The sequence below is a fragment of the Rhinoraja longicauda genome, chromosome 6 (assembly GCF_053455715.1).
Source record: "Rhinoraja longicauda isolate Sanriku21f chromosome 6, sRhiLon1.1, whole genome shotgun sequence".
In the NCBI taxonomy this organism is placed as follows: domain Eukaryota; kingdom Metazoa; phylum Chordata; class Chondrichthyes; order Rajiformes; family Arhynchobatidae; genus Rhinoraja; species Rhinoraja longicauda.
Genome location: NC_135958.1, coordinates 9,765,820 through 9,792,728, shown reverse-complemented (window position 1 = coordinate 9,792,728; position 26,909 = coordinate 9,765,820). Strand labels below are relative to the sequence as shown.

General features: G+C 45.2%; 2 protein-coding genes across 7 annotated transcripts in view; both read right to left on the bottom strand.

Annotated features, from left to right (window-relative positions):
* Window positions 1-18,571, bottom strand: part of neto2a (neuropilin (NRP) and tolloid (TLL)-like 2a) — a 44,172-nt gene extending 25,601 nt beyond the window's left edge. The window contains exons 1-4 of one of the 6 annotated variants that reach the window (XM_078400436.1): window positions 17,352-18,571; window positions 12,747-12,852; window positions 10,272-10,325; window positions 3,467-3,544 (exon numbers count right to left, since the gene is read on the bottom strand). In XM_078400436.1, coding sequence (XP_078256562.1) covers window positions 3,467-3,544; window positions 10,272-10,325; window positions 12,747-12,840 — 226 coding nt within the window. In that variant the 5' untranslated portion in view covers window positions 12,841-12,852; window positions 17,352-18,571. Of the gene's footprint in view, window positions 1-3,466; window positions 3,545-10,271; window positions 10,326-12,746; window positions 12,853-13,884; window positions 14,975-17,351 lie in introns of those variants that run through there. The other 5 variants (XM_078400434.1, XM_078400438.1, XM_078400433.1 and 2 more) reach the window with 5 other exon arrangements.
* Window positions 18,572-22,557: 3,986 nt separating this feature from the next.
* Window positions 22,558-26,909, bottom strand: part of itfg1 (integrin alpha FG-GAP repeat containing 1) — a 92,699-nt gene continuing 88,347 nt past the window's right edge. Inside the window, 1 exon segment of the mRNA XM_078400432.1 lies at window positions 22,558-22,991. Coding sequence (XP_078256558.1) covers window positions 22,932-22,991 — 60 coding nt within the window. The 3' untranslated portion in view covers window positions 22,558-22,931.

Below are 26,909 nucleotides of genomic sequence, written 5' to 3'. Positions count from 1 at the left end.
AATTTTGCAGAAGCGAAACTAACCTACAAACCTGTATTTCTTTGGAGTGTGGGGGGAAACCGGAGCACCCGGAGGAAACACACGCAGGTCACAGGGAGAACGTTACAAACTGCGTACAGACACCACCCATGGTCAGGTTGGAACCCGGGTTCCTGGGTTCATTTATTGTATCCATGTGCTTGTCCAAGTGTCTTTTATATGCTGTTAGAGTCCCTGCCTCAACTACCTCCTCTGGCAGCTCGTTCCATATACCCAGCACCCTCTGAGTGAAAAGGTTGCCCCTCAGGTTCCTATTACATTTTTCCTCTCTCATCTTCTCCCTCTCATCTTCTGGCGTGTTCCAGAATCTTCTGCGTTCCCTCCGCTCGATATCCTGGGCATTCCAAGAGAAAGGTTTGCTAATCCCATCCTCACCTGAGAAATGGTTCACCATTGAATTGTTGAACCTTTAGACAATAGACAATAGACAATAGGTGCAGGAGTAGGCCATTCAGCCCTTCGAGCCAGCACCGCCATTCAATGCGATCATGGCTGATCACTCTCAATCAGTACCCCGTTCCTGCCTTCTCCCCATACCCCCTCACTCCGCTATCCTTAAGAGCTCTATCCAGCTCTCTCTTGAAAGCATCCAACGAACTGGCCTCCACTGCCTTCTGAGGCAGAGAATTCCACACCTTCGCCACTCTCTGACTGAAAAAGTTCTTCCTCATCTCCGTTCTAAATTGCCTACCCCTTATTCTTAAACTGTGGCCCCTTGTTCTGGACTCCCCCAACATTGGGAACATGTTTCCTGCCTCTAATGTGTCCAATCCCCTAATTATCTTATATGTTTCAATAAGATCCCCCCTCATCCTTCTATATTCCAGTGTATACAAGCCTAATTGCTCCAGCCTTTCAACATACGACAGTCCTCCAGCCTTTCAACATACGACAGTCCTCCAGCCTTTCAACATACGACAGCAGATGGGACTAGCTTAGATGGGGCATCGTGATTGGCTTGGACGTTGGGCTGAAGGGCCTTTGATTGAACCTGGGATAGACGAGGAATCACCGAGCTGAAATGTTGTTGACTTGAGATGTCACTGCCGCTCCTCTCTCCACGGGTGCTGCCTGAGCTGATCACTACTCGCCCCCAACTTTCTGCTGCTGGTTTGGTTTGTGCAAGAGGCCTTGAAGTCAGCAAAAAACTTTCTTCCGTAGCAAGCGCGCCATGGCCTTGTGGACGTCAGCCAACTGAGAGAACAGCCAGAGGAAATCGATCGGTAGAACCAGCATCCACAGTTGCTCCCTACACCTTGAAATAGTTGGTGATTCTCCAACCAGTGCTAGTGGGGATGCTTTTTGCTGGTGTACACATATTCAACCATGCATTAGTTGAAAGGTCGAGCTTCAAATTGGCACTATTGGGAGTAAATAGTTGATGTGCGTCAAATATTCACTCTGCCTACTTCCAGAGGACTAAAACTTTGCTGTCAGTAATATAAGTTCATGGCTGTACATACTGTAGAATCAAACAGAATCACACAGCACGCAGACAGCCTCTTCAGCCCAACTCGACCATGCTGATCAAGATGCTCCATTTAAGCTGGTCCCATTTGCAATGTTTGGCCCCTTATCCCTGTCAATCTTTTTAACTCAGAGGGTCCTGGGTGTTTGGAATAAGGTGCCAGAGGAGGTAGTTGAGGCTGGTACAATAACAATGTTTAAAAGACACTTGGATAGATACATGGATAGGAACGGCTTAGAGGGATACGGGTCAAATGCTGGCAAATGGGACTAGCTTAGATGGGGCATCGTGATTGGCTTGGACGTTGGGCTGAAGGGCCTGTTTACGTGCTGCATGACTCCATGACTCTATGACTCTTTTCCTTACCCACGTTCCTGTCCAAATGTCTTTTAAATGTTGATATAGCCCCTGCCTCAACTACCTCCTCTGGCAGCTCGTTCAATACATGCACCACCCTCTGTGTGGAAAGGGGTGGGGGGGGGAAGTTTTGTCAGTTAAGGGGTGTGTTTTGATTCCAGAAAAAGCATACATTTTTCTCAAGATAAATTTTTTTTCCATTTGTGCGGCGGTGTTAAAATTACCAGAAAAAAACAGATACTGGCTGGTAACAAATCTACAGAGAGAGCACTTTAAATGAGTCTTAGAGTCCTATGTTCTATAAAATGGCAGTAGTTGGAATTTGATTGATTCGAAGCTGAGTTTTGAGAAAATCAAATTGAGTGTGCAGTGAGCATTGCAGATTTCTGAGATGTACTAGGTGGCACAGCGGTAGAGTTGCTGCCTTACAGCGAATGCAGCGCCGGAGACCTGGGTTCGATCCTGACTACGGGCGCTGTCTGTACAGAGTTTGTACGTTCTCCCCGTGACCGCGTGGGTTTTCTCCGAGATCTTCGGTTTCCCCCCACACTCCAAAGATGTACAGGTTTGTAGGTTAATTGGCTTGGTAAATGTAAACATTGTCCTTCGTGGGTGCAGAATAGTGTTAGTGTGCGGGGATCGCTGGTCGGTGCGGACCCATTGGGCCGAAGGGCCTGTTTCTGCGCTGTATCTCTAAACTAAACTAAACTTCTCTCCTGAGATGCTGCCTGACCTGCTGAGTTACTCCAGTTTTTTGTGAATAAATACCTTCGATTTGTACCAGCATCTGCAGTTATTTTCTTATGGAAGAGAAAATCTTACAAGTAAGATTTAAGTGACCGGATCTATTAAAATGGAGAGTCTCAACAGATTGAGAAAAAAAAATCTGAAATGAATTTGTGAAATGAAGGGCGGCCTGTTGGCGCAGCGTGTTGGCCTGTTGGCGGCCTGTTGGCGCAGCGGTAGAGCAACTGCCTCACGGCGCCAGAGACCCAAGTTCCATCATGGCTACGGGTGCTGTCTGTATGGAGTTTGTTTGTTCTCCCCGCGACCTGCGTGGTTATTCTCCAAGATCTTTGGTTTCCACACACACTCCAAAGACATACACATTTGTAGGTTAATTGGCTTGGTACAAATGTAAAATTGCCCCTAGTGTGTGTAGGGTAGTGTTAATGTGCGGGGATCGGTGGTCGGTGCGGACTCGGTGGGCCGAAGGGCCTGTTTCTGCGCTGTATCTCTAAACTAGACTCTGATTTCCCCTCACACTCCTAAAATTGTAAATTGTCCCTAATGAGTAGGATAGTGTTAGTGTATGGTGTGATCATTGGTCGGCATGGACTCGGTGGGCCAAAGGTCTTGTTTCCGTACTGTATCTCTAAAGTCTAAAGTCTAAAGTGAGAGTTTGGTGCATTTGGGGAGGAGGACTGGTCTCGCCAGCAAGGAAGGGGATGGGATAAAAGCTGGGGTACAAACTGGAGTAAGTGGGCAAGGATGGTGTGTCTCTTTGTGCTGGTGCCCCAGGGCACCCAGGGCTGGTGCCCCCTTCGTCAGCTGTGAACCGCACCATCAGGAGCTGGGACCACGTGTACGACCGCAGCTTACCCTTGTCGTCAGTGGAGGTGCCATCTCGGCGGGCAGGGACTGCATAGTTCTGGAGCTGGCCCTCTGCAAACCTGGACCCTGTGAAGATAAGGCACCATGGTCACTCTCAGGTCGATAGGTTCGTCCCTTTCCTTCTGACTGACTACATCACCAACCAGGCTGCTCTGTCTGTTTGTAGGAACAAGGAACTGCAGGTGTAGGAAGGATCTGCAGATGCTGGTTTAAACCGAAGATAGACACAAAAAGATGGAGTAACTCAGCAGGTCAGGCAGCATCTCTGGAGAGAAGGAATGGGGGAACGTTTCGGGTCAAGACCCTTCTTCAGATGCTTCTGAAGAAGGGTCTCGACCCGAAACGTCACCCATTCCTTCTCTCCAGAGATGCTGCCTGTCCCACTGAAGAACTGCAGGTTTACACAAAAAGGACACAAAGTGCTGGAGTAACTCAGCAGGTCGGGCAGCATTTCTGGAGAACATGATTAGGTGATGGTTTGGATTGGGACTGATCAGTCTGATGAAGGGTCCAGACCTGAAACGTCACCTATCCATGCTCTCCAGAGATGCTGCCTGACCCGTTGAGTTACTCCAGAATGTTGTCCCTTAATCTGGCTATTTACTTCCTTACAGGTAGCTCCACTGGAAGTACAAGTTACAGTGACTGGGAATGCATTCAAATCTGTGCTTAGTCAGGCACTGCACAGTACAATATCTGTGCTAGTTTTGCAAAAGACTAGGCAAGAGTCAAGTCAAGAATGTTTAATTGTCATATGTGCTGCAAACGGAACAATGATACTCTTACTCGCTGTTGAATTAGCCTCATTCATCTACTCTTTCCCAGTAGTTCTGCACATGGTTCCCCACTTCAAACTATAATCCTGTGCCCTTTTAAAAGTTATTATTGAATTTGCTCCTACCTTCCTTTCAGGCAATGTGTCCCAGGTTATAACAACCTCCTGCATAAATTTCACTTTACGTCATCTTCCATTCTTTTACCAGTTCCATGACTCTGCCTTCCCTGGTCAGACCATGCCACCACCATGATCAGCCATGATCATATTGAATGGCGGTGCAGACTCGAAGGGCCGAATGGCCTACTCCTGCACCTATTTTCTATGTTTCTACGTTTCACCACAGAGAGTGCTCAGTATTTACTGTATGATAAACATTCATCATTCACGACTGATCGGGTTGCCTCATGACCATCTCTGGTCTGAGAAGAACAATCCTAACGTTTCAAGTTGTCACGGAGAATGTTTCATGACAACATTTAAAAACATTTGGACAAGCACATGGATAAGAAAGGTTGAGAGGGGAATGGGCCAAACACAGGCAGGTGAGACCAGTGTAGATGGGCCATCTTGGTCGGCATGGGAAAGTTGAGCTGAAGAGCCTGTTTCCATGCTGTATGACTCTATGATTCTATGTCTCTAAGTGCTGGGTCAGGCACATTCCTTGTATATGCACATACTTGGCCAATAAACTTATTCATTCAATCATTCACCGTACCTTGACACACACATCAATAATAAACTAAAACTAAACTAAATTAAAATGAAACATATCCATCTAAACCTTCCCAACCCATATACCTGTTTAAAAAGACTCAGACTCATTGTCATAGCATAGAAACAAGCCCTCCACCTTGTCCACGCCAACCAAGTTGGCACACTGGTCTAGTCCTATATGCCCACATTTGGCCCACCTATCTATATATCTGTCCAAATGTCTTCCAAAAAGTCTTACACATCCTCTGTAATCTTGGACATTTTTGAAATTATGTACATATACTTCCTGTTTCTCTTTGTACTTGAATCTTTTAGTTAATATTGACTCTCATTCTATTAAAATGAATTATTGAACATTGCAAAAATTCATCGGACCACATGAACACGAATGTCCTGCTAAAATGTATATTTTTCTATACGTGCCATCAGGTGGGGAAAGTTGTGCCGAAGGGTGTGTTTCCACGCTGTCTGACTCTATGAAGTGTTGGACTAACTCAGTGGGTCAGGTAGCATTTTCACTGTACATGCAACAATAATAAACGAAACTAAACTAAAACTAAAGACATTCCTCTAAACCTTTCCTCTCCATGTACCCTTTTCAAAAGAGTCATAGACTCATAGTCACAGCACAGAAACAAGCCCTTCGGCCCACCTAGTTACTTGTAAATTTTGAAAGTGTGGTTGATGTATCTAAACCCAGGCCAATAAAAGATTTTTCAAAAAGCGTGTGCAGCAAAAAATCCTCTCTGCTACCCAACCCTCTCTGCTATTTTTTTTTTCCGGCTCTCGACCCGAAACGTCACCCATTCCTTCTCTCCTGAGATGCTGCCTGACCTGCTGAGTTACTCCAGCATTTTATGAAATAAATACCTTCGATTTGTACCAGCATCTGCAGTTATTTTCTTACACAACCCTCTCTGCTACTTCACTCAAGACCTCAAACCAATCAATGCAAACACAATTCTTTGTTTAACAAATCTATTCTGCCTGTTGGTTTTTACTGACATGAAATCCATATTTTTCTAAATGCTAATTAATTTTGACGCAGATTAATACCTTAATTAGCCCTTCACCAGATGTTGTGATAGATGACCTTTAGTTGACATCTGTACACCTTTCTGCCTTCTGAACAAGTGTATATTGAGCCCTGTCAAACAGTTATCCAGACTCCAAGTCATAGACAGAGACGATGTAGAGAAAGGCTGGTTGGTCCATTCGGCCCATCAAGCACCCATTCTTAACCAATTCTACCCCAGCCTAAGTTATTCTCCTGCGCTTCCATTAACTCCTCGCTAGATTCCACCGTTCATCCACACACCAGGGACAACTTAGAGCATCAATTAACCTACCAACCTGCATGCCTTTTGATGCAGCAGAAAACCAGGGTAAATGGAGCAAACCTACATGGTCATAGGGAGAACGTGCAAACTCCACAAAGACAGCATCCAAAGAGAGATGGATCAAAGATAGACACAAAATGCTGGAGTAACTCAGCGGGACATGCAGCATCTCTGGAGAGAAGGAATGGGTGACGATTTGGGTCGGGACCCTTTTTCAGACTCTGTGAACAAGGGTCTCGACCCAAAATGTCACCCATTCCTTCTCTCCAGAATCAGTCTGAAGAAGGGTCTCGACCCGAAATGTCACCCATTCCTTCTCTCCAGAGATACTGCCTGACCCGCTGAGTTACTCCAGCATTTTGTGTCTATCTTCGATTTAAACCATCATCTGCAGTTCCTTCCTACACATGTAATAAAGATCCTACTGTCTGGTGAAGCATAGAAACTACCGATTAATGGAATGTTTGCAATTAGATTCAGGATTGAGAGAATGATTTAAAAAAAATTATTGATTGAGCATCATGGCGATGGAAAACATTCAGTATTGATCAAAGTCCCTGCATATTACAACATACATGGAACATGTACTTCTCCTTTCAAGATGTTTTTTGTCACTAATCGGTTGAGAATTCACAAGTTCAGAAGTGATAGGATGGAGCAGAATTAGGCCATTCGGCCCATCTCCACCATTCAATCATGCCTGATCTATCTTTCCTTCTCAATCCCATTGTATTGACCATGGATTATTGGCACCATGCCCTGCAATAAACAAACTGTTTAGAACTACCACAATTTCAATTACACAATTTCAATTTCATATGAAATCGATTAATTCGGACTCCACTCAATTAAAATCAGCATTTTGCCAAATTTGATTTATGGAAACTGAATAGTCATGGACTGAAGGAAAGTCTGTAGCAAAATCTAAATAATTTAATGTACTTCAGGAATCTTTGGAAAAGTTTTGTGGCTATATAAAAGGCAAAATACAATATGTTATGTACTGACCAACTATTAGAATAAGTCAGCCACATTAAAATCAGCTTTATAAAAGCTATTCCAATGCCCAGTATGCTGGGAATGGCAACTCTCAATGGGGAAGGATCATAGAAACATAGATACATAGAAAATTGGTGCAGGAGTAGGCCATTCAGACCTGCGAGCCAGCACTGCCATTGAATATGATCATGGCTGATCATCCATAATCAGTCCCCGTTCCTGCTTTTTCCCCATATCCATTGATTCCGTTCGCCCTGGGGACTATATCTAACTCTCTCTTGAAAACATCCAGTGAATTGGCCTCCACTGCCTTCTGTGGCAGAGAATTCCACAGATTCACAACTCTCTGGGTGAAAAGGTTTTTCCTCATCTCAGCCATAAATGGCCTATCCCTTATTCTTAAACTGTGACCCCCGGTTCTGGACTTCCCCAGCATTTAGATCATTTTTCCAGCATCTAGCCTGTTCAATCCCTTAAGAATTTTCATCATCCTAAGAATTAAGATCCCAAGATCTTATCATCCTAACAATTAGAAGGATGAGAGGGGATGTGAGAAGATCCCCTCTAATCCTTCTAAATCCCAGTGAATTCCAGCGATCTGCTGGGATAGCTGTACAACACTTTGTTACACTGTGCATGTGAATCGTTGGACAGTCTCGATTGTGCACTTTACAACAGATCTCTTGGCAACCCTTCAATTTTAATCAACACATGTAATTATTCCTAACTGAGATACAGATGTTGAGATCTGAAGGCACTCGAGCTGATTGCACACATCTGCCTCATCAGAATACCAGTGAGAGACATCGTTTGAGGAGGACAAACTTTCTGAAAAATTCCCGTTGGCCATTTGATGATCAAATATCTTTCATTTGCAAACTTTGCTTGACCAGCACAATGACGTGTGGGTTTGTAGGCTAATTGGCCTCTGTAAATTGCCCCTGGTGTGTAGGGAGTGGATGAGAAAGCGGGATAACATAGAACTAGTGTGGACGGGTGATCGATGGTCAGCATGGACTCATTGGGCCGAAGGGCCTGTTTCCATGCTATATCTCTAAATTAAATTCAACTAAATCTACATAAATAAATAGACCACAATAGGAAATAACATTGGCAATTTCATGGGAGTAAAGTCATAGAGTCGTCCAGCAAGGAAACATCTGACCAACTTTCCCATGCTGAACAACATGCCCCATCTACACCAGTCCTACCATCCTGCATTTGGCCCATGTACCATTAGCAATGTACCTGTCCAAGTGTCTTTTAAATGCTGTTGGAGTACCTGCCTCAACTACCTCCTCTGGCAGCTCGTTCCACACACCCACCACCCTCTGTGTGAAAAAGTTGCCCCTCAGGTTCCTATTAAATCTTTCCCCTCTCACCTGAAACTGATGTCCCCAGGTTCTTGATTCCCCCTACTCTGGGTAAAAGACCCTGTGTATTTACCCGAGCACAGAGATAGTCCATTGTCCTGTATCATGACATTCAACAATTGAAAAATTATTTGTGTTACAATCAACCTTGTGTTTTGCAACCCCATTTACATAAAGGATCATTTTTTTCTTCCATAAATGGTTCCCAAAACACAAGATCAATTCTAAAACAAATCTTTTTTTTTGGCAGATTTCTTTTAAATATTTGTTAACAAAATGTTAATTTAAAAACATTTATTTTCTATTTACTGCAAGGATTGTTCTGTTTACAAAATAATCGGAGGAATTCTATAAACTCTATTTAATATGGGAAATTGTAATGACCCATTGCCTCTTGTTGCACAGAACTCTGAGAGTGGCTTTTGTGTTTGTTTCTGCAATGGTAAAGGTTATTTTATAAAATAAAACATAGTAGGGTTGTACTCAAGGAAAAATCTAGCCCTTTTTTGAATTGGGTTCAAATCTTTGATGTGCAGTTACAGTATTTCAAAAGGATGATTCTCTGAACTTTATTAATTGTTTTATGTGTAAATATTTAACACTTTCTCTCGCCTTCTTCCGGTGATTGAAGGGGTTTTCATTTCTGAATGAGGAACCAGTGACTGGCAGACTCAATTCCCCCTCGCTTCTTTCGTTGTCAAAGGGATGAGGGACATGGTGTGTGGGTGTCAGGTCGCAGTGGACAGGGGGGCGGGGGCAGGAAGAAGGTGGTTTAGTTTAGTCTAGAGATACAGCGCGGAAACAGGCCCTTCGGCCCATCGAGTTCACACCGATCCCCGCACACTAACACTGCCCTACACACACACAATTTAAAAAAAATCATTTATACCACATTAATCCACATACCTGTACGTCTTTGGCTTGGTAAATGTAAAAATTGTCCCCAGTGTGTGTAGGGTGGTGTTAATGTGCGGGGATCGCTGGTCGACGCCACCCGATGGGCCGAAGGGCCTGTTTCAGCGCTGTATCTCTAAACTAAACTAAACTAAACTAAACCAATTAAGCCTACGTCCTTGGAGTGTAGGAGAAAACTCAAGACCCCAGGTCATGGAAGGGGTTGGGGGAAGAAGGGGGAGGGAGAACGTACAAACTCCGTACAGACAGCACCCGTAGTCAGGATCGAATCCGGGGCTCTGAGGGCTGGATACTCTGACCCAGCCAAGTACAGGCGCGGTGACCCCTGGAGAGTGCAACCCTCGCTGATGTACCGACACCAAGTGGCTACGTCTTGGCACTGACACAGTGGCACAGAATGCTGGAATGACTTATTCAGCGGCTGCTATCTCAATATTTCAGGGTGGAGCGATGGCCCGTTAAAACTGGGGGAACATCAAGTAATCGTCCCAGTCAGACACTAACTGGGCTCTGATGCTGGTCAGCGAGGGCTGATACACTTCCCGCTGCCCCAGGCAGTATCTACCAAAAGAGGCAGATGATATTTGTTACTTAGGGCTGCCGGTGTGACGATTCTAGACGGAGCAACGCGATCAAGTGAACTGCTTGCAAGAGTATCAGTAATGCAGACTCACCTTCAACCTTGTGAATAGAGGCGACTCCACCAGTCACGACGAGGAGCGACCACACTGGAAAACAAAACCACGGATCAGTGTCTGGATAGCGGACAGAACCCCGCTCAGGGAACACGGGAACGTGGGCAGAATCCCGCAGAGTCCAATAAAGTACAACATGTTATATAAAGCGTGCGGGAAGGAACTGCAGATGCTGTTTTAAATCAAAGACAGACACAGAATGCTGGAATAACTCAGCGGGACAGGCGGCATCTCTGGAGAGAAGGAATGGGTGACGTTTCGGGTCGAGACCCTTCTTCAGACTGATTATATGTAACATAAAGCATTATTTTGCAATAGGCAATAGGTGCAGGAGTAGGCCGTTCGGCCCTTCGAGCCAGCACCGCCATTCACCGTGGTCATCCACAATCAGTACCCCGTTCCTGCCTTCTCCCCTTATCCCTTGACTCCGCTATCATTAAGAGCTCTAACACACACAATATCGAGAACTATGTGGAGGAAAGAACTGCAGATGCTGGTTTAAATCGAAGATAGACGCAGAATGCTGGAGTAACTCACCGGGTCAGGCAGCATCTCTGGAGGGGAAGGAATGGGTGAGGTTTGGGTCAAGACCCTTCTCTGCACTCCCCGTTCAGTTTAGTTTATTGTCACGAGTACCGACGCTTTTCGTTGTACCTCGGTGCACGTAGCAATAATTAACCTAAACCCAAACCTAAAGGTAAAATTTGATATTTATATTATCTATAATTCACGAATTCAATTATTCGCGAATAATTACTGTTGGACTGGGGAGAAATTTAGTCTGAGAGAAGTCTGAGGAAGGGTCTCGACCCGAAACGTTCTCTCCAGAGATGCTGCCTGTCCCAAAATGCTGAGTTACTCCAGCACCTTGTGTCTACCTTCGAGACATGTAACTTGTGGGGTTGGTTCTCAGGCTGGACACTAGTGCATCTTTGCAGGCCGTGAACAAGTGGTTGAGGTCTGTTCGGCATCGTCTCTGCAACCCGCGGTGAGGTAGAGACGGCCCCTGGAGACCAACCAACACACGTCTCCCAGAACAGCTTGATTAGTGCGGGCGTCAGGGGTTATGGGGAGAAGGCAGGAGAATGGGGGTTAGATTTAGATTTAGAGATACAGCGCAGAAACAGGCCCTTCGGCCCACCGGGTCCGCGCCGCCCAGCGATCCCCGCACATTAACACTACCCTACACCCACTAGGGACAATTTTTACTTTTGCCCAGCCAATTAACCTACAAACCTGTACGTCTTTGGCGTGTGGGAGGAAACCGAAGATCTCGGGGAAAACCCACGCAGGTCACGGGGAGAACGTACAAACTCCGTACAGACGGCGCCCGTAGTCAGGATCGAACCTGAGTCTCCGGCGCTGCATTTGCTGTAAGGCAGCAACTCTACCGCTGCGCTACCGTGCCGGAACAGCATGATTGAAAGGCGGAGTAGATTTGATGGGCCGAATGGTCATAAGGTCACGAGTGAGAGGAGCAGAATTAGGCTATTCGGCCCATCAAGTCTACTCCGCCATTCTATCATGGCTGATCTATCTCTCTCTCCCTCCTGCTCGCTCTAATTCTGCCAATTCTGCTCCAATCACTTCTGAACCGTTGAGCTCCACACAGTTAACGGGGTTGTATTATTTATTCAAACACGAAATGTAAATGGAATAAGTGCAATCATATTTCATCGAATAGTTTCACAGTCGATACGTGTAGGGAGGACGTGCAGATGCTGATTTATACCGAAGATAAGACACATAACACGTTGTTCTGGCCTTTCCCAGCCTCCCACCCCACGTCTTTCTTTCAGTCTGAAGAAGGGTCTCGACCCGAAACGTCACCTATTCATTTTCTCCAGAGATGCTGCCTGTCCCGCTGAGTTACTCCAGCACTTTGTGCCTAGTTTCACAATCTAGTCGCTTTAAGAATTCCTGGCATTAGTAATCTGCCGGAAGCAGTGACTAACTGAGCCCATGGATAAGGGCAGTGAGAAACCTTGAGGAAGTGGTTTTAATTGTCGTGGATAACGGACTAACGGAATCAAGGGATACGGAGAGAAAGCAGGAACGGGGTACTGATTTTGGATGATCAGCCATGATCATATTGAATGGCGGTGCTGGTTCGAAGGGCCGAATGGCCTACTCCTGCACCTATTTTCTATGTTTATATGGACGGTGGTGTTACAGAGCAATACATTCCCAACAACTGACTGAATAATTTAATGGTTTAAAAAAAAAAACATTGATGAACCCACAGCACATAACAAAGGCACGAAGTGCCGGAGTAACAGCGCGTCAGGCAGCATTTCTGAAGAACATGGATAGGTGACATTTCGGGTTGAGACCCTTCTTCAGAACCGAAACCTCGCCTATCCATGTTCCCCAGAGAAGCTGCCTGACCGGCTGGGTTACACCAGCACTCTGTGAAACGTCACCTATCCATGTTCCTCAGAGATGCTGCCTGACCTGCTGCGTTACACCAGCACTTCGTGTCTTTTTTTGGTGAACTAGCATCTGCAGTTCCTTGCGTCACACCGACAATCCGCGTCCTTTGCAGCATTTTAACGCCGAGCTGGGAATGAATGTAGATAATTTAACAGGGATTATACACTGGAATTTAAAAGGATGAGGGGGGATCTTATTGAAACATATAAGATAATTAGGGGATTGGACACATTAGAGGCAGGAAACATGTTCCCAATGTTGGGGGAGTCCAGAACAAGGGGCCACAGTTTAAGAATAAGGGGTAGGCCATTTAGAACGGAGATGAGGAAGAACTCTTTCAGTCAGAGAGTGGTGAAGGTGTGGAATTCTCTGCGTCAGAAGGCAGTGGAGGCCAGTTCGTTGGATGCTTTCAAGAGAGAGCTGGATAGAGCTCTTAAGGGTAGCGGAGTGAGGGGGCATGGGGAGAAGGCAGGAACGGGGTACTGATTGAGAGTGATCAGCCATGATCGCATTGAATGGCGGTGCTGGCTCGAAGGGCTGAATGGCCTACTCCTGCACCTATTGTCTATTGTCTATCACGCGCTGTTTGTAAAAAAAAAACACACTTTAAAACCCCGAGAAAAATCTCTGCCGTGATCGGAGGTTTATTTATAGGTTAGTTTAGATGTTCAGCAAAAACGTCTCCCATTCTTTGTCTCCAGAGATGCTGCTTGTCCCACTGAGTTGCTCCAGCTTTTTTGTGTCTACCTCCATTTTTTTATATTTAGTGAAGCGATTGAAATTCATAAGAAGCCCGAAAGCAGAGGATAATTACAAGCGACTAGAGGCTCCGTGACATTTGAAACTTGGAACGATCCTTTCCAAAGATGGCATTGTATTTATTAGTCACATGTACAATGAAATTCATTTGTGTATACAGTTCAGTAGTATCACTATACATAAGCATTTTGATACATATTAGATTTTCATCTCCAAAGATTCATTCATGTAAATTTAAATTGATATTGACTAGATTTCACAGCAACGTTTGGCTCTGTCTTAGCAAGTGCCACGTTGGACAGCGCTACAAATGGATTTCATTCCGGTACATTAACCTTACATATTTAGCACAATATCTGATTGGAAATATTGATCGTTCTGAATAAATGACAACACTTACAGGTATTCGCATTCTCCCCTGGGATATTGAGTAAGTTTGTGCTGATCTCTCGGTTTCGCACCTCACCCTTCCTTATCTCTCTCCCCTGGTTCTCAGTCTGAAGAAGGATCTCGACCCGAAACGTCATCCATTCCTTCTCGCCAGATGCTACTGAGTTACTCCAGCTTTTTTGTGTCTATCTTCTTGTGCTGTACCCACGCTGTTTGAGATTGAATGTGTGAACCTTGTATTTACTCGGGGGGTTGCTAGACTGCAATAGAGACACATCCGAGCGGAGAGATTCCTTGGTCATCTCCTCGCTTACATTAAGTTTGGGTTCCAGCGCAGGAAAACACTCAGCGCCTTCTCGTGTACTGCAGTTTCCCACCGCCGCGGGAACCGGCGGGAGCGTCCGGGATCAATTGGAAACGTTCTTCATTTTTAGACCTGAGCACGTATTGATTGTGTGGCAATAAAATGCAGACACAAGGAAATGCAGATGCTGGAACCTTGCGCAAAACACAAGGCGCCGGAGTATCTCAGCGGGTCGGGCAGCATCTGCAAAGGGTATGGACAGATAAGATTTCGTGTCGGGATCCTTCTTTAGACTCTGTCCTTCTCTCCACAGATGCTGAGTCTTTCCAGCATGTTGGTTCAATTATTCTGCTTTCCTCTCTACAGATGCTGCCTGACCCGCTGAGTCCCTCCAGCGCGTTGTTGTCTTGTGTGCTGGTGGCTCGCAAGGAGACGTATCTGTTCTAACGTGAGGAAACCACACACTGACAGACGTCCGCAAGACATCTTCATTCATGTAAAGATACAGCATGGAAACAGGAACCTTCTGCCCACCGAATCCACGCCGACCATCGACCACCCGGTCACACTAGTTCTATGTTATCCCACTTTCTCATCTACTCCCTACAACACTAGGGGCAATTTACAGAGGGCAAATTAAACTATAACCCCGCATGTTTTTGGAATGTGGGAGGAAACCGGAGCACCCGGAGAAAACCCACGCGGTGCAAACTACACACAGTCAGCACCCAAGATCAGGATCGAACCCTGGTCTCTGGCGCTGTGAATTGAATTGAATTGAATGGAATCAATTGACGACAGGGTTCTGTGAACAGTAAATAATAAAACAACTGAACCTGCCGCTCAAATTGAGTTCCTGGCCAGATCTCCACAGTCCCCGGTCTGAAGAAGTGTCCCGACTCGAAACATCACCTATCCATGTTCTCCAGAGATGCTGCCTGACTCGCTGAGTTACTCCGGCACTTTGTGTCCTGTTTTTGTAAACCAGCATCTGCAGTTCCTTGTATCCACACCAGGTGATTCCCTCAGAGCCCCAAACCCACTAGCCTTGAATGTCTTCCACGCCTACGCTTGGCCGGCGCTTTGGAGTGGAGACGTCCAAAGATGCACAAGTCTCTCCCTCTTCTGGCCGGATAGTTGGGTTCACAACAATCCCCAAATCACGTACCAACTTTTCAAATATTTAGCTTGGGTCCGAATTGCAGAGCAAGACTTTCTTTTGGAGGGGATGGCTCTCATTCATGAGCCTGACTTCAATTTTGATGCGAAATTCAACCCAGTAGTGAGATGACCAGTCACACTGCGTGAAGTATTGATCGTGTTAGATGCATTGGTCCGTATCCCTTGAAATGTTCATGAGCAACAAACGCCACCACTTAGAGTGATAGAGTGATACAGTGTGAAAACAGGCCCTTCGACCCAACGCCCACACCGGCCAACATGTCCAATCTACATTAGTCATACCAGCCTGCGTTTGGCCCATATCCCTCTAAAACTGTCCTATCCAAGTACATGTTGCCATAGTCTCTGCCTTAACTGCCTCCTCCGGCAGCTCGTTCCATCCACCCACCACTCTTTGTGGGAACAAGTTGCCCCTCAGGTTCCTATTAAATCTCTCCCCACCTCACCTCAAACCTATGTCCTCTGGTTCTCGATTCCCCTTCTCTGGGCAAGAGACTCTGTGCCGAGCAGATGACAGGCTTCGTGTTTGGTGTTCGGTATTATTCAACAATGTTAACATTTGAATCCAACCAAGGCATGAGGTCACACTAATGCAGTGGTCGGAGTGAATGCCTCCGACATCTTTATCTACTGCCGGCACCTATTTTCTATGTCTATGTCTATGAACCCATCGACTGGCATCCTGGCCGGTGTTATCGGGGTATTAGGTTCCAGGTGAATTCAACGCTTTCGCATCTCTGTTGATTATTGGCCGCGGACTTGATCCAAGGTGTAGCGACAATTTCAATTCGTTGCATGGAGAAGTTTGATATTGGAAAGAAAATGGCAATGGGGTTGATGAGAGGCAAATAGCGATCTAAACGCGGACGGGCAAAAGGGTTTGAGCGGAGACACACCGAACTGCAGATGCTGGAGTCCTGAGCAAAACACAAAGTGCTGGAAGGACTCAACGGGCCGGGCAGCATCTGTGGGGAGGGAGTGGACGGGCAGGCGAGGTTCGCGCCTGGACCCTCCGGTCACGGCGCTTGGAGCGCACGGAGCTGTCCATTTCAGCACCGTCCGCGGGTCCGCACCCCCCCAGGGCTCTAGCCGGTGACAGGTGGTCAATCCTATCCTAACCCCAGTGCCCGCTCATTCACCGAGCCGCCTTGTGACACTTCCTTTTGCCTGTCTCTTTGAACCCTGTCCATCTTTCCGAGCCTCTAACCCCCTGTCTCTCTCTAAACCCCGTCTCCACCTGACCCTCTAAACCCCAGCAGTCGCTCGAAATCCCGTCTTTCTCTAAACCCTTTGACTCTCTCTGAACCATCGGCTTCTCTTTGACCCTCTGTCTCTCTCAAACCCCTCTCTCTCTCTCTCTCTACCCCCCCCCCTCTCTGACCCTCTCTAAACCCCATTACTCGCTCTAAACCCCCCTCGCTCTTATCCCATCTCTCAAAACCCCTGTCTCTTCCTGGCCCTGCCTCTCTAAACCCTGTCTCTCTCTAAACTCCGTGATTCGCTCTAACCCCCCCCCCCCGCCGAACCCCGTCACCCTAAGCTTTGAGCCTCGGCGGATCCAATATGATCTCCACTGAGGCTGTGGTTTCCCCCCATCCATTTTATAAAGCCCCTCCCTTCCCCGAGCCCGCACCTTCCTATTCCATTCCAATGACCAGGTCCACTGTTGTAGACACTTCTTCACAGCGTTGCACGGGCTTATGCAAACTTGTGACTTCGAATCGATTTGGAAATCAGCCATCTCCGGCTTGTTGGGGGGGATTTGTGCCCAGTCGAGACATACCCGCGCCCAGTCAGTTTAACACATTAACATGGCTTTCAGGCGAGGTCTTGACAATAGCATCAGAGCATTAAGACAAAAGCTTTCTAAAATAAAACAAAGGGCAGACAAGTGTTCATTATTTTGGACAAGACTGGACGGTGTACAAAGCACGACAGGACCTTCCTGTAGATGGCGACGTTAATTATATATATTTTTATTTCTGACTCACCTTTGAACATGAGGAAAAAGCGTTTCTCCAGCACCATTCTCCCGCCGAGGAAGTGCCGGCTTCCCTCGAAGCCTCTTGCGGGGGGGGGGGGGTCTGTTGGGTGCAGGGTCTATCGGCGAGGGTCCTCACTCACGGAGTGCAGAGTCCAGCCCAGCTGGCTGCATGGGCAGCGAAGATCCAGCTCTCCGGATTAAGCCAACCAGCTGTCCATTCGGTCGCTCTGCTGCCCAGATCCCCACCGACACTCGCCCATCAGTTCCCCACTCCAATCTCACGGTGCTCTAATTCTGTTCAATACACAAGCCATTCATTCCCCTGGCCGGAGTCTTAGGGAACAAACTTTTCACTCTGGGTTAATTCCATCCTTTGTTTACCCTCCTCGGACAATTCCTCTCAGCAAAGACACCGTCAGAAAGGTTCGGTTATCGCCGTGTTGTTGACAGCGACTTCTCGATCGGTCTGAACGCTGGGACAGAACATCCAAGGGAAATGGGACTTGTTCCCAAAGATGCCAAAGTCCGCACACGTTACACGGTGGAGCGCGGCAGGAAGGCTCTGTCGTTCTTGTGAGGCGCAGCGAGCGATACTCCAGCGCCCGGCTGGGTGGGAGAACTGTCCAGCGAATGAATGAGGCTCATTCTCCGATCGACGCGCAGTGTTTCAGCGGGCAGCTTTGTACGCATGCACACCCTGGATAACACAGCAGCCTGCGAGCAGCGGCTGTTTCCAATTTCACACACACACAACGCACACGGGCACACTCACGGGCGCGCGCACACACACGGGCACACACACACAGGCACGCACACAAACACACACATAACACACACACAGACAGCCACACACACAAAGGCACACACACACAGGACCACACACACACACACACGCACACACAGGATCACACACACACAGGACCACACACACACACACAGGACCACACACACACAGGACCACACACACAGGCCACACACAAACATAGACACACACACAGACAGCCACACACATAAACACACACACAGGACCACACACACACACACACACACACACACACATAGGCGCACACACAGGACCACACCACCCACACACACACACACAGGATCTCACACACACACAGGACCACATACACAGACCACACCCACACATACACAGACCACACACCCACGCACACACACAGGACCGCACACACACACCCACACATACACAGGCCACACACCCACGCACACACACAGGACCACACACACACACCCACACATACACAGACCACACACCCACGCACACACACAGGCCACACACCCACGCACACACACACACACACACACACACCAGATTGTTAGTGACGCTCTTACACCAAATACCCTATTGTTTTGAGGGATCAGTATAAGACAATTTCAGAGCTTTAAACTCGTTCGGTAGAAATAGCGAAACAGAACAAAAAAAAAGCAGTTTTATACACCCATGAGGTTTTGTTTTACAACGCACGGTGTTTTGTATCCAAGTGTTTTCATAACAAGATATTATCGATCGACAGGATGGGTTGTTGACAAACGCAGTCTATTATGGCATTCATTCATTTCACATCACATTTATATAGACCGTGGGTGAAGTAAAATCAACCTGCAGTCCTTCAAATATTACCGGCTTATAATATAAATTGCTACTGCGAGCAAAGTCATCTCGTGCCAATAAATCAGTTGGTGGAAACATCGCGGACGCCTTCAGTTTCCAATTACGCTTGCCTCCACCCTACTCTGGATAGTTATTACATCTGATGTTATAGAGTATTTAAATAATGAGCATTTCCCCCCTTCCACAAAGAGATATTATTACACGGCCAGTGAGCGCGTTTTAAAGCGAAGGAGAGAAGCGGTCAATCGGGGAGACGCAGCGAACACCTGCAATCGGCATCGTGGTCAATCGGCAAAGGGAACAGCATAGAGTGGAAGGAAAGTGGATACCCCGCAGAGCTTAAATCTCAATATGTGATATGACTCACTAAACTTGTCGAGCAACTCCACAGTTGAAACATCGACCAAGGGGCACAAGAGTTATCAGGCGAGATTTAATTGCAAGCCAGACTGAGAATTATTAGTGTAGGAAGGAACTGCAGATGCCGGTTTAACCCGAAGATAGGCACAAAAAGCTGGGGTAACTCAGCGGGACAGGCATCATCTCGGGAGAGAAGTTTCGGGTCTGAAGAAGTGTCTCGATCCGAAACGTCACTCATTCCTTCTCTCCAGAGATGCTGCCTGTCCCATTGAGTTACTCCAGCATTTTGTGTCTATCTTCGGGTTAAACCCAACTCCTTTGCTAGCTTAGGAAAAAAAAACCCTGCAGATGCTGGTTTAAATCGAAGGTAGACACAACATGCTGGAGTAACTCAGCGGGTCAGGCAGCATCTCGGGAGAGAAGGAATGGGTGACGTTTCTGGTCGACCTTTCTTCAGACCCTTCTGAAGAAGGGTCTCGACCAGAAACATCACCCATTCCTCCTTTGCTGGCTTGGTTGGCCACATTCAAAAGCGTGCTATTGACTAACAATAACAAAGCTTCATAAGCGCCTGGTTTAAATGTATTCGTGGACACATTTTGAAACCAGGGAGAGCAACATACACGAGGCTCAAACAGCACAAGACAGATTTATGTTCAAATCACACCCTTTGCAGGGTGGTGAGTTGGATAGGCGCATAGATATGCAGGGAATGCAGGGATGTGGATTATATGCAGGTAGCTAAGATTTGGTATAGGCATGATGTTCGGCTCAGGCATTGTGGGCCGAAGGGGCTATTCCTGTGCTGTACGGTTCTACGTTCCACGCAAAGTCGCAAATAAATTATTTACACGAAACCCCTCTGGATGAAAAAATAATAACTGAAGCACTCGAGTTTACTGCTGCACCGACTGTTACTACTTACTCTTTGTATAAGTGAAAAACAACTGCTTTACTGATGTTGTAAAATGAATGCTCTGTAGAGCTTATTTTATAAGTTCTCCCCATGACCGCGTGGGTTTTCTCCGGGAACTCAGGTTTCCTGCCACACTCCAAAGACATACAGGTGCAGGTTTGTAGGTTAATTGGCTTCAGTAACAACAATGTACATTGTCCCGTGTGTAGGATAGTGCTAGTCGGAGGGGACCCTGGAGGTCAAAGGACCTGTTTCGTCGCTCTAAACCAGACTAGCTATTTCCACAAACTTTGAGTTAGGTAGGTTCACTAAAAAATATCAACCATTAGCATTCAGAATAGATCATCTTGGTGTCTACTTTATAATGAACTTTGATTCATGATCATGAACAGCTTGTTCCCTACAGCAATCAGGCTATTAAACACTATAACCTCAAATAAGCTCTGAACTGCATAGACTATTATTATTATTGCACTATTATTGTGTTTGTTTTAATGTGTACTTATGCGAGCGGGTGTGTATTTACATACTATATATCTGTATATATGCGAGTTAACACTATGTGTATATACACACACACACTGAACCTTTTTCTCATTTATTATATTGTTTACTGAGTACTGTTTACATATTGTGTTGTGCTGCTGCAAGTGAGAATGTCATATGACAATGGACCCTATGACAATAAAACACTCTTGACTGATGATAAGCTCAGGGGCTGGAACGGGACATTATAGCACCTGCACAAAGCTGGCAGAGGGACGGACAGGACAAGCAGTTTTATATCCAGGGCCAGTAGTTGCAGGTTGGATACAGATGAACGAAAGAGAGAATGGGGAGTTGCATTCATGATTAAGGAGAACATAATGCTGCAGTCAGAGATGAAATTACCGAGGGGTCATCCATTGACACTTCATGGGTGGAGAGATGACACTCTATCTACTACACCTCACACTTCCTCAGGAAAGCACCCAACCTAATCAAGGACCAGTCACACTCCTGTCATTACCTCTTCTCCTGTCAAGCCGAAGATACAAAAGCATGAAAGTGCGTACCATCAGACTCAGGAACAGACTCAGGAACTGCTGTTATCAGACTCTTGAACAGGCTTCTCAATTACTCTTGTTACACCCATTCCCCCCCTCAACCACCTTTTATTTGTTCCTGCATTTTCTCTGTAGCTGGAACACTATATTCTGCACTCTGTTTATATTCTGTTTTGCTCTACACATTGTATTCATGCGCAGTATGATTTTCCTGGACAGCTCACAAAACAATTGTATCTCTACACCCGACAACAATAAACCAAGACCAATTTCTTATGTTTTGATGTTCGCTTTAGCCAGAGGGTGGTGAATCTGTGGAATTCATGGCCACAGATGGCTGTGGAGGCCAAGACATTGGGTATTTTTAAAGCAGAGATTGATAGGTTCTTGATTAGTAAGGATGTGAAAAGTTACAGAGAAGACAGGAGAATGGGGTTGAGAGGGAAAAATAAATCGGACATGGTTGAATGGCGGAGTAGACTCGATGAGCCAAATGGCCTAATTCTGCTCCTATGCCTTATGGACTTTTATAAAAAGTCTGATATTCTCAAATAATTCAAAATTATCCACAGTGATCAGTCAAATTGAGGTTCTCTGTGTTTTACAAATTGAGGTATCCATCTAATAGCATGCATAACAAACAAATGCACTGAGTCTCTTACCCAGAGAAGGTGGATCAAGGACCAGAGGACATAGGTTTAAAGTGAAGGGGAAAAGATTCAATAGGAAACTGAGGGGTAACTTTTTCACACAAAGAGTGATGGGTGTATGGACAAGCTGCCAGAGGAGGTAGTTGATGCAGGGACTATCCCAACATTTAAGAAACGTACATGGATAGGGCAAGTACATGGATAGGGCAGCTTTGGAGGGATATGGGCCAAACGCCGGCAAGTGGGACCAGTGTAGCAGGTGTGGGTAAGTTGGGCCGAAGGGCCTGTTTCCACACTGTATCACTCTACAACTCTAACATAAAGATCTGGGTCTTAGCAGAAATTAGTTAGCAGTGTACGTAAAGAAACGCCAGGACCATTCAAACTCACTTCTTCTTCTTGCGTTTGAGACAGCAGAAGTTAAGAAGCTGCTTCTGCTTCTGCTGTCTCTATTTGTTGTCGTTCGCCTGACTGAGGTCAGTTGACAGGGCTCACCACGGGGAAGTCGACAATGTGAGCCCCTTCAAACTCACAAATGGATATCAGTCCGAGTACCGTACTGCAGTAGCATAAAAAAACTGAAAGAGTGGTTGTTTTAAATCATTAAAGTTTAATATACGGTTCCTTTTAACTAACCAGAATTAATAAGCATGCCTTTCCACAGAGACCATTTAAGTAAACATTTGGAGACATTAATACACAACAATTCGCCAAGTTCATCAAACAACATAAACATACATTTGCAAATATATGCAGGAATAGAGTGAAATGCATAATTTTAGTTTAAATTATTCTTAACTCCCAAAATATACATCGTTATTTGTAACCACTGCCCACAAATGATAAAAACTGGATTTAATTTAAAACGAGGAAGCAGTTTGATTATGTACAACTCCACATTAAACATTCATCTTTTTGCTATTTATGAGAATTAATATTTTAGATCCAACACTGAACGATCGCCCCACAGGAATTATTATATTTACATGGCATCAAAGTGGAATCTGTGCGCTTCCTGGCGTTTTTCTCGGTCATCTGCTTTCTGAAATAACAAGAAAATGTTTATTAGTAGCAAATACAACTCTTCTCATAATTGTACAAGGAGAATCTGCTGCTCCAAATTACTTCTTAAAATTCCTGGTGTGAATTTTATCTGTAGATATTTATCAATGCAGATTTTTAAAAAAATGCAGACCAATACTGCCAGTAAATAATGAGCATAGCTTAATGGAGGAAGTTCGAGAGTGTTTAATTGTTATATGTACTGACAACGGAACAATAAAATTCATACTTACAGCAGCACAACAGGCCTGGAAACAATACTCGTATATAATAAACAAAAACTCAATAAAGTAATAACTTAAATATTAGTTATTAGCTGTGTGGCAGCTCCCAAGGGTCAGGACACCTCCACACCAAACCCTTCGGCATGGTGATGGACAGGTCCGGGGACGGCCCCCAGCTAGGGGTATAAGTAGCAGGGGTGTTTGGCGCGAGAGCAGTCTTCAGTCTCTCACTGAAGCGGAGAGTAGTGTGCTGCTAGAAATAAAAGCCATTACGGAATTTGCCTGGCTCCTCGCCTTCATTCCGGGCCCATTTTGCGCACCCGCTACAAGTGCAAAAAAGCCTGACGTCCTTAGTGAAACCAAAAACAGTCCATAGTTCATAGTTTAGTTACTGTTGTGCAGCGTTCAAGAGCCTGATGGTTGTTGGGAAGAAGCTATTCTTGACCCTGCTGGTCAGTGTTTTCAGACTCTTATTAAATCTCAGTCAGCTAAATTAAAGATCAAAAATAACTGCAGCATTAACTGTCATTGCAATGCAATGATAAGAGGCGAACTAAAGGATGGATGCCCAGTCCAACGTAGGAGCACAACTATCCAGAGAGATATTGGTCATATGCAGTGTGCCAAGGAGCTACCATGTTGATACTCATTCAGATAACCACAACAATCCAGACTGGGAGCAGTTTGCATTTTTATGTACAAAGGTAAATCAACCAAGCGAACTTCCATTAAAATCTATCTGCACAAACACTTGGTGTCACTTTTGGTGTTCCTCTACTTGCAGCATCTCAAAGCTATTGGCGGAACAACGCAGCACGTAGAGGATAGACACAAAGTGCTGGAGTAGCTCAGCGGGTTCTGGAGAAAAATGACGGGTGACGTTTCGGGTCCGAACCCGTCTTCAGACTGGTCTTCAGATAGTTCAGCGGACAGAAGACAGGCTGAATTCCCAGGGGTGTGGGTGGAGTGTAACTCCCCTCTCTTAGATACACAAGGGCACCAAATGAAATGATTGATGTGGAGAACAGAGAGGGAATGGACAAAAAACTTCTCAAGTTCAGTACTGATGACAGAAGAAAAATCTTTGTACACTTGCATAATGTAAAAAAAAAACCCCAGATCTGACCAAAGCTTCAGAATGCTGCACCATGGTGGCTCAATAATGGTGATGTGGTTTTCTGAGCCTTATTCTGTGTGTAGGCATCTTCACCCCCTGGTAGTCACCCAATGCTGGCATGAGGTGGTGTTGAACTACACCAGTTCCAATTCCCACGAACTACTCTTCCCGTCTATACTGTCCATTAAATAAAGCAAACGCATAGAGACAATGGCTCCTGAAAACAAATGTTGAGAATCACAATGCACAATGACTGTGTCCACCACAGATTCTGCCTGACCCGCTGAGTTCCTCCAGCACTTTGTGTTTTGCAGTGGGATATCTGCCTGAAAAAGGTCACTTACTACCAAGCATTGGCAATATGGAAGCATTTATCAATTGTAAAAAAATAGGATAGTGTGATGGGTTTTAATGGTTCCAAATTTAAAAAAGGCTACAATTTAGGAAATGCTGCAGTACTGATAAATTACAATACTCTCTGAACATGCTTGCAAATTGCCACTGACGAAGCATTGAATAATTTGCTTACTTTGTCTTTACGCTAAGAATTATAATTATGCTGCTGAAGGTGTAATGAACCTGGAGCAGAATGGTTTGCTGCGTGGCAGAGATTGCATGGTAGATGCGAGCTGGCAACAAAACACTGCCAATGGATGTGAAATCTCTGGAGGCCTTCCTGTAATTGCGGGTCTGGATGTAAAAATTAATACAGCCAGCAGCTTCAGGTTGAAATAAATGTAGTTACTGCCTCCTTCAATCAGTATTTAAACAAATATTAATTTCAAGTTGCAGCAGTGGAAAACCCAGCATTACATCTTTAAGAACTCACAGCTACAAGGGCTGAAAATATGTTACCCTTCAATCTCGATTTCATATGGTACACTAAGCTCACGAGTGTGAGGAAACATTTTAGGTTGGTTAGAAGAGTAAGCACTGCATAATTTGGGTGGGGATATGACAATATAAATCACTGCCAAATTTCAGTCCCCACTTGCTGGTGTCGTTCTAGAGCCAATCATTTTGCCAACGAGAAAATCTTCCCGACTGTTCGATTCAGTGCTTCACTAAATCAATCGTTATTTTGCTTTGAAATGGCTCTGATGCAGAGAGACAAAATAAAAAATGTAAAAAATGCGATTTACAAAACTGTGGTCCAATAAATACAAAAGCTTAAATGTGTGCCAATGAGGCCTGTCACATAGTTGAAAAAACACTCCCAATAGTCTTATTGATATTCAGAGAAGTAAGGAACTGCAGGTGCTGGAATCTTGAGCAAATCACAAAGCGCTGGATAATGGAGGAACTCTGTGGGTCAGGCAGCGTCTGGGGAGGGATTGGACAGGTGACATTTCAGGTTGAGTCCCTTCTTTGCCTTTCTGACCCACTGACTTCCTCCAGCTCTTGTTTTGCTTCTTAATATTCATCTGCCTTTACTGTTTTGAAATTGTGAATTTCTTTAAATGCTTTGAAGGACACTGTTTCTACAGGGAATAAACTGTATGATGCCAATGTGGTGTTCCGAAGAGCAGACTACATCATCAGACTAGCAATGAACCATTGTGAAAACTTGAAAAATCTTATTTTCTCCTGAAGTATGCAATTTAATTTTACTGATGATAATAGTTGCCAGCAACTCTTCGAAGTGGTGATTGCACATGGATGTGTCTATTGATTGCGCTCAGGGGGTTCAATCAGTTCAACACTCAATACTCGCAGGTAAAACTCACCCTGGGCTCAGAGCCAGGTACTTTGACTCATTTGAAGTTTGCAAGAGTCGGAATGCTAAATGCAATCAGCCGCGGCCACAGAACAGGGTTTAGATCTTGGACAATCTCATGGGTGAATCCTAACACCCCACAATTGAAAATATATATTGATCTATATCTAGACAAATTTATGACTTTGTACCCAGACTGATAAAACAAAGACCTCAATAGAGACAGAAGGAACCGCAGATACTGGGATTTAGCGTAGAACACAAAGTGCTGGAGTAGCTCGGTAGGTCAAGCAGCATCTCATAGGTGATGTTTCAGATCAGGACCTTCTTTCTTCAGGCTAAGTTCAATGAATAATTTTGTGAGTGTGGACGTATTACATGCCTGCATAAGATCTTATTCCAGGACCTGAAAGCTGCAGAGCGTCACACTTGCCCATGTATCAATATTAAAAATGGTAAATTACTTCCCAAAGACGAACAAGCACATTTGTCATGATAGAATGTGATAATCTAACGACATTGATACTGAACCAATAATGTGATCATAGCTTCAAACCGTACCATGGCAAGTTGTAAAATTTAATTCAATTAATCTGGTAATAAAACTGTTACTTTGTCATAAACTTTAAAGAGGTTTCCGCCCAGTTTGACTTTTAAGTGGCTCCATTCCCATATTAAGTTAATTCTTGTACACTTTATTGAGGTTCCTAACACCTTCTCAGGGCAACGGTAGCTAGTGATAAAAATAATGAATATCTTGACTAAACAGTTTACAAAACTGCAATTTTCCTAGAGATGCCTATCCCCTCACTCATGCCCGAGGAGAGTAACACATTCATC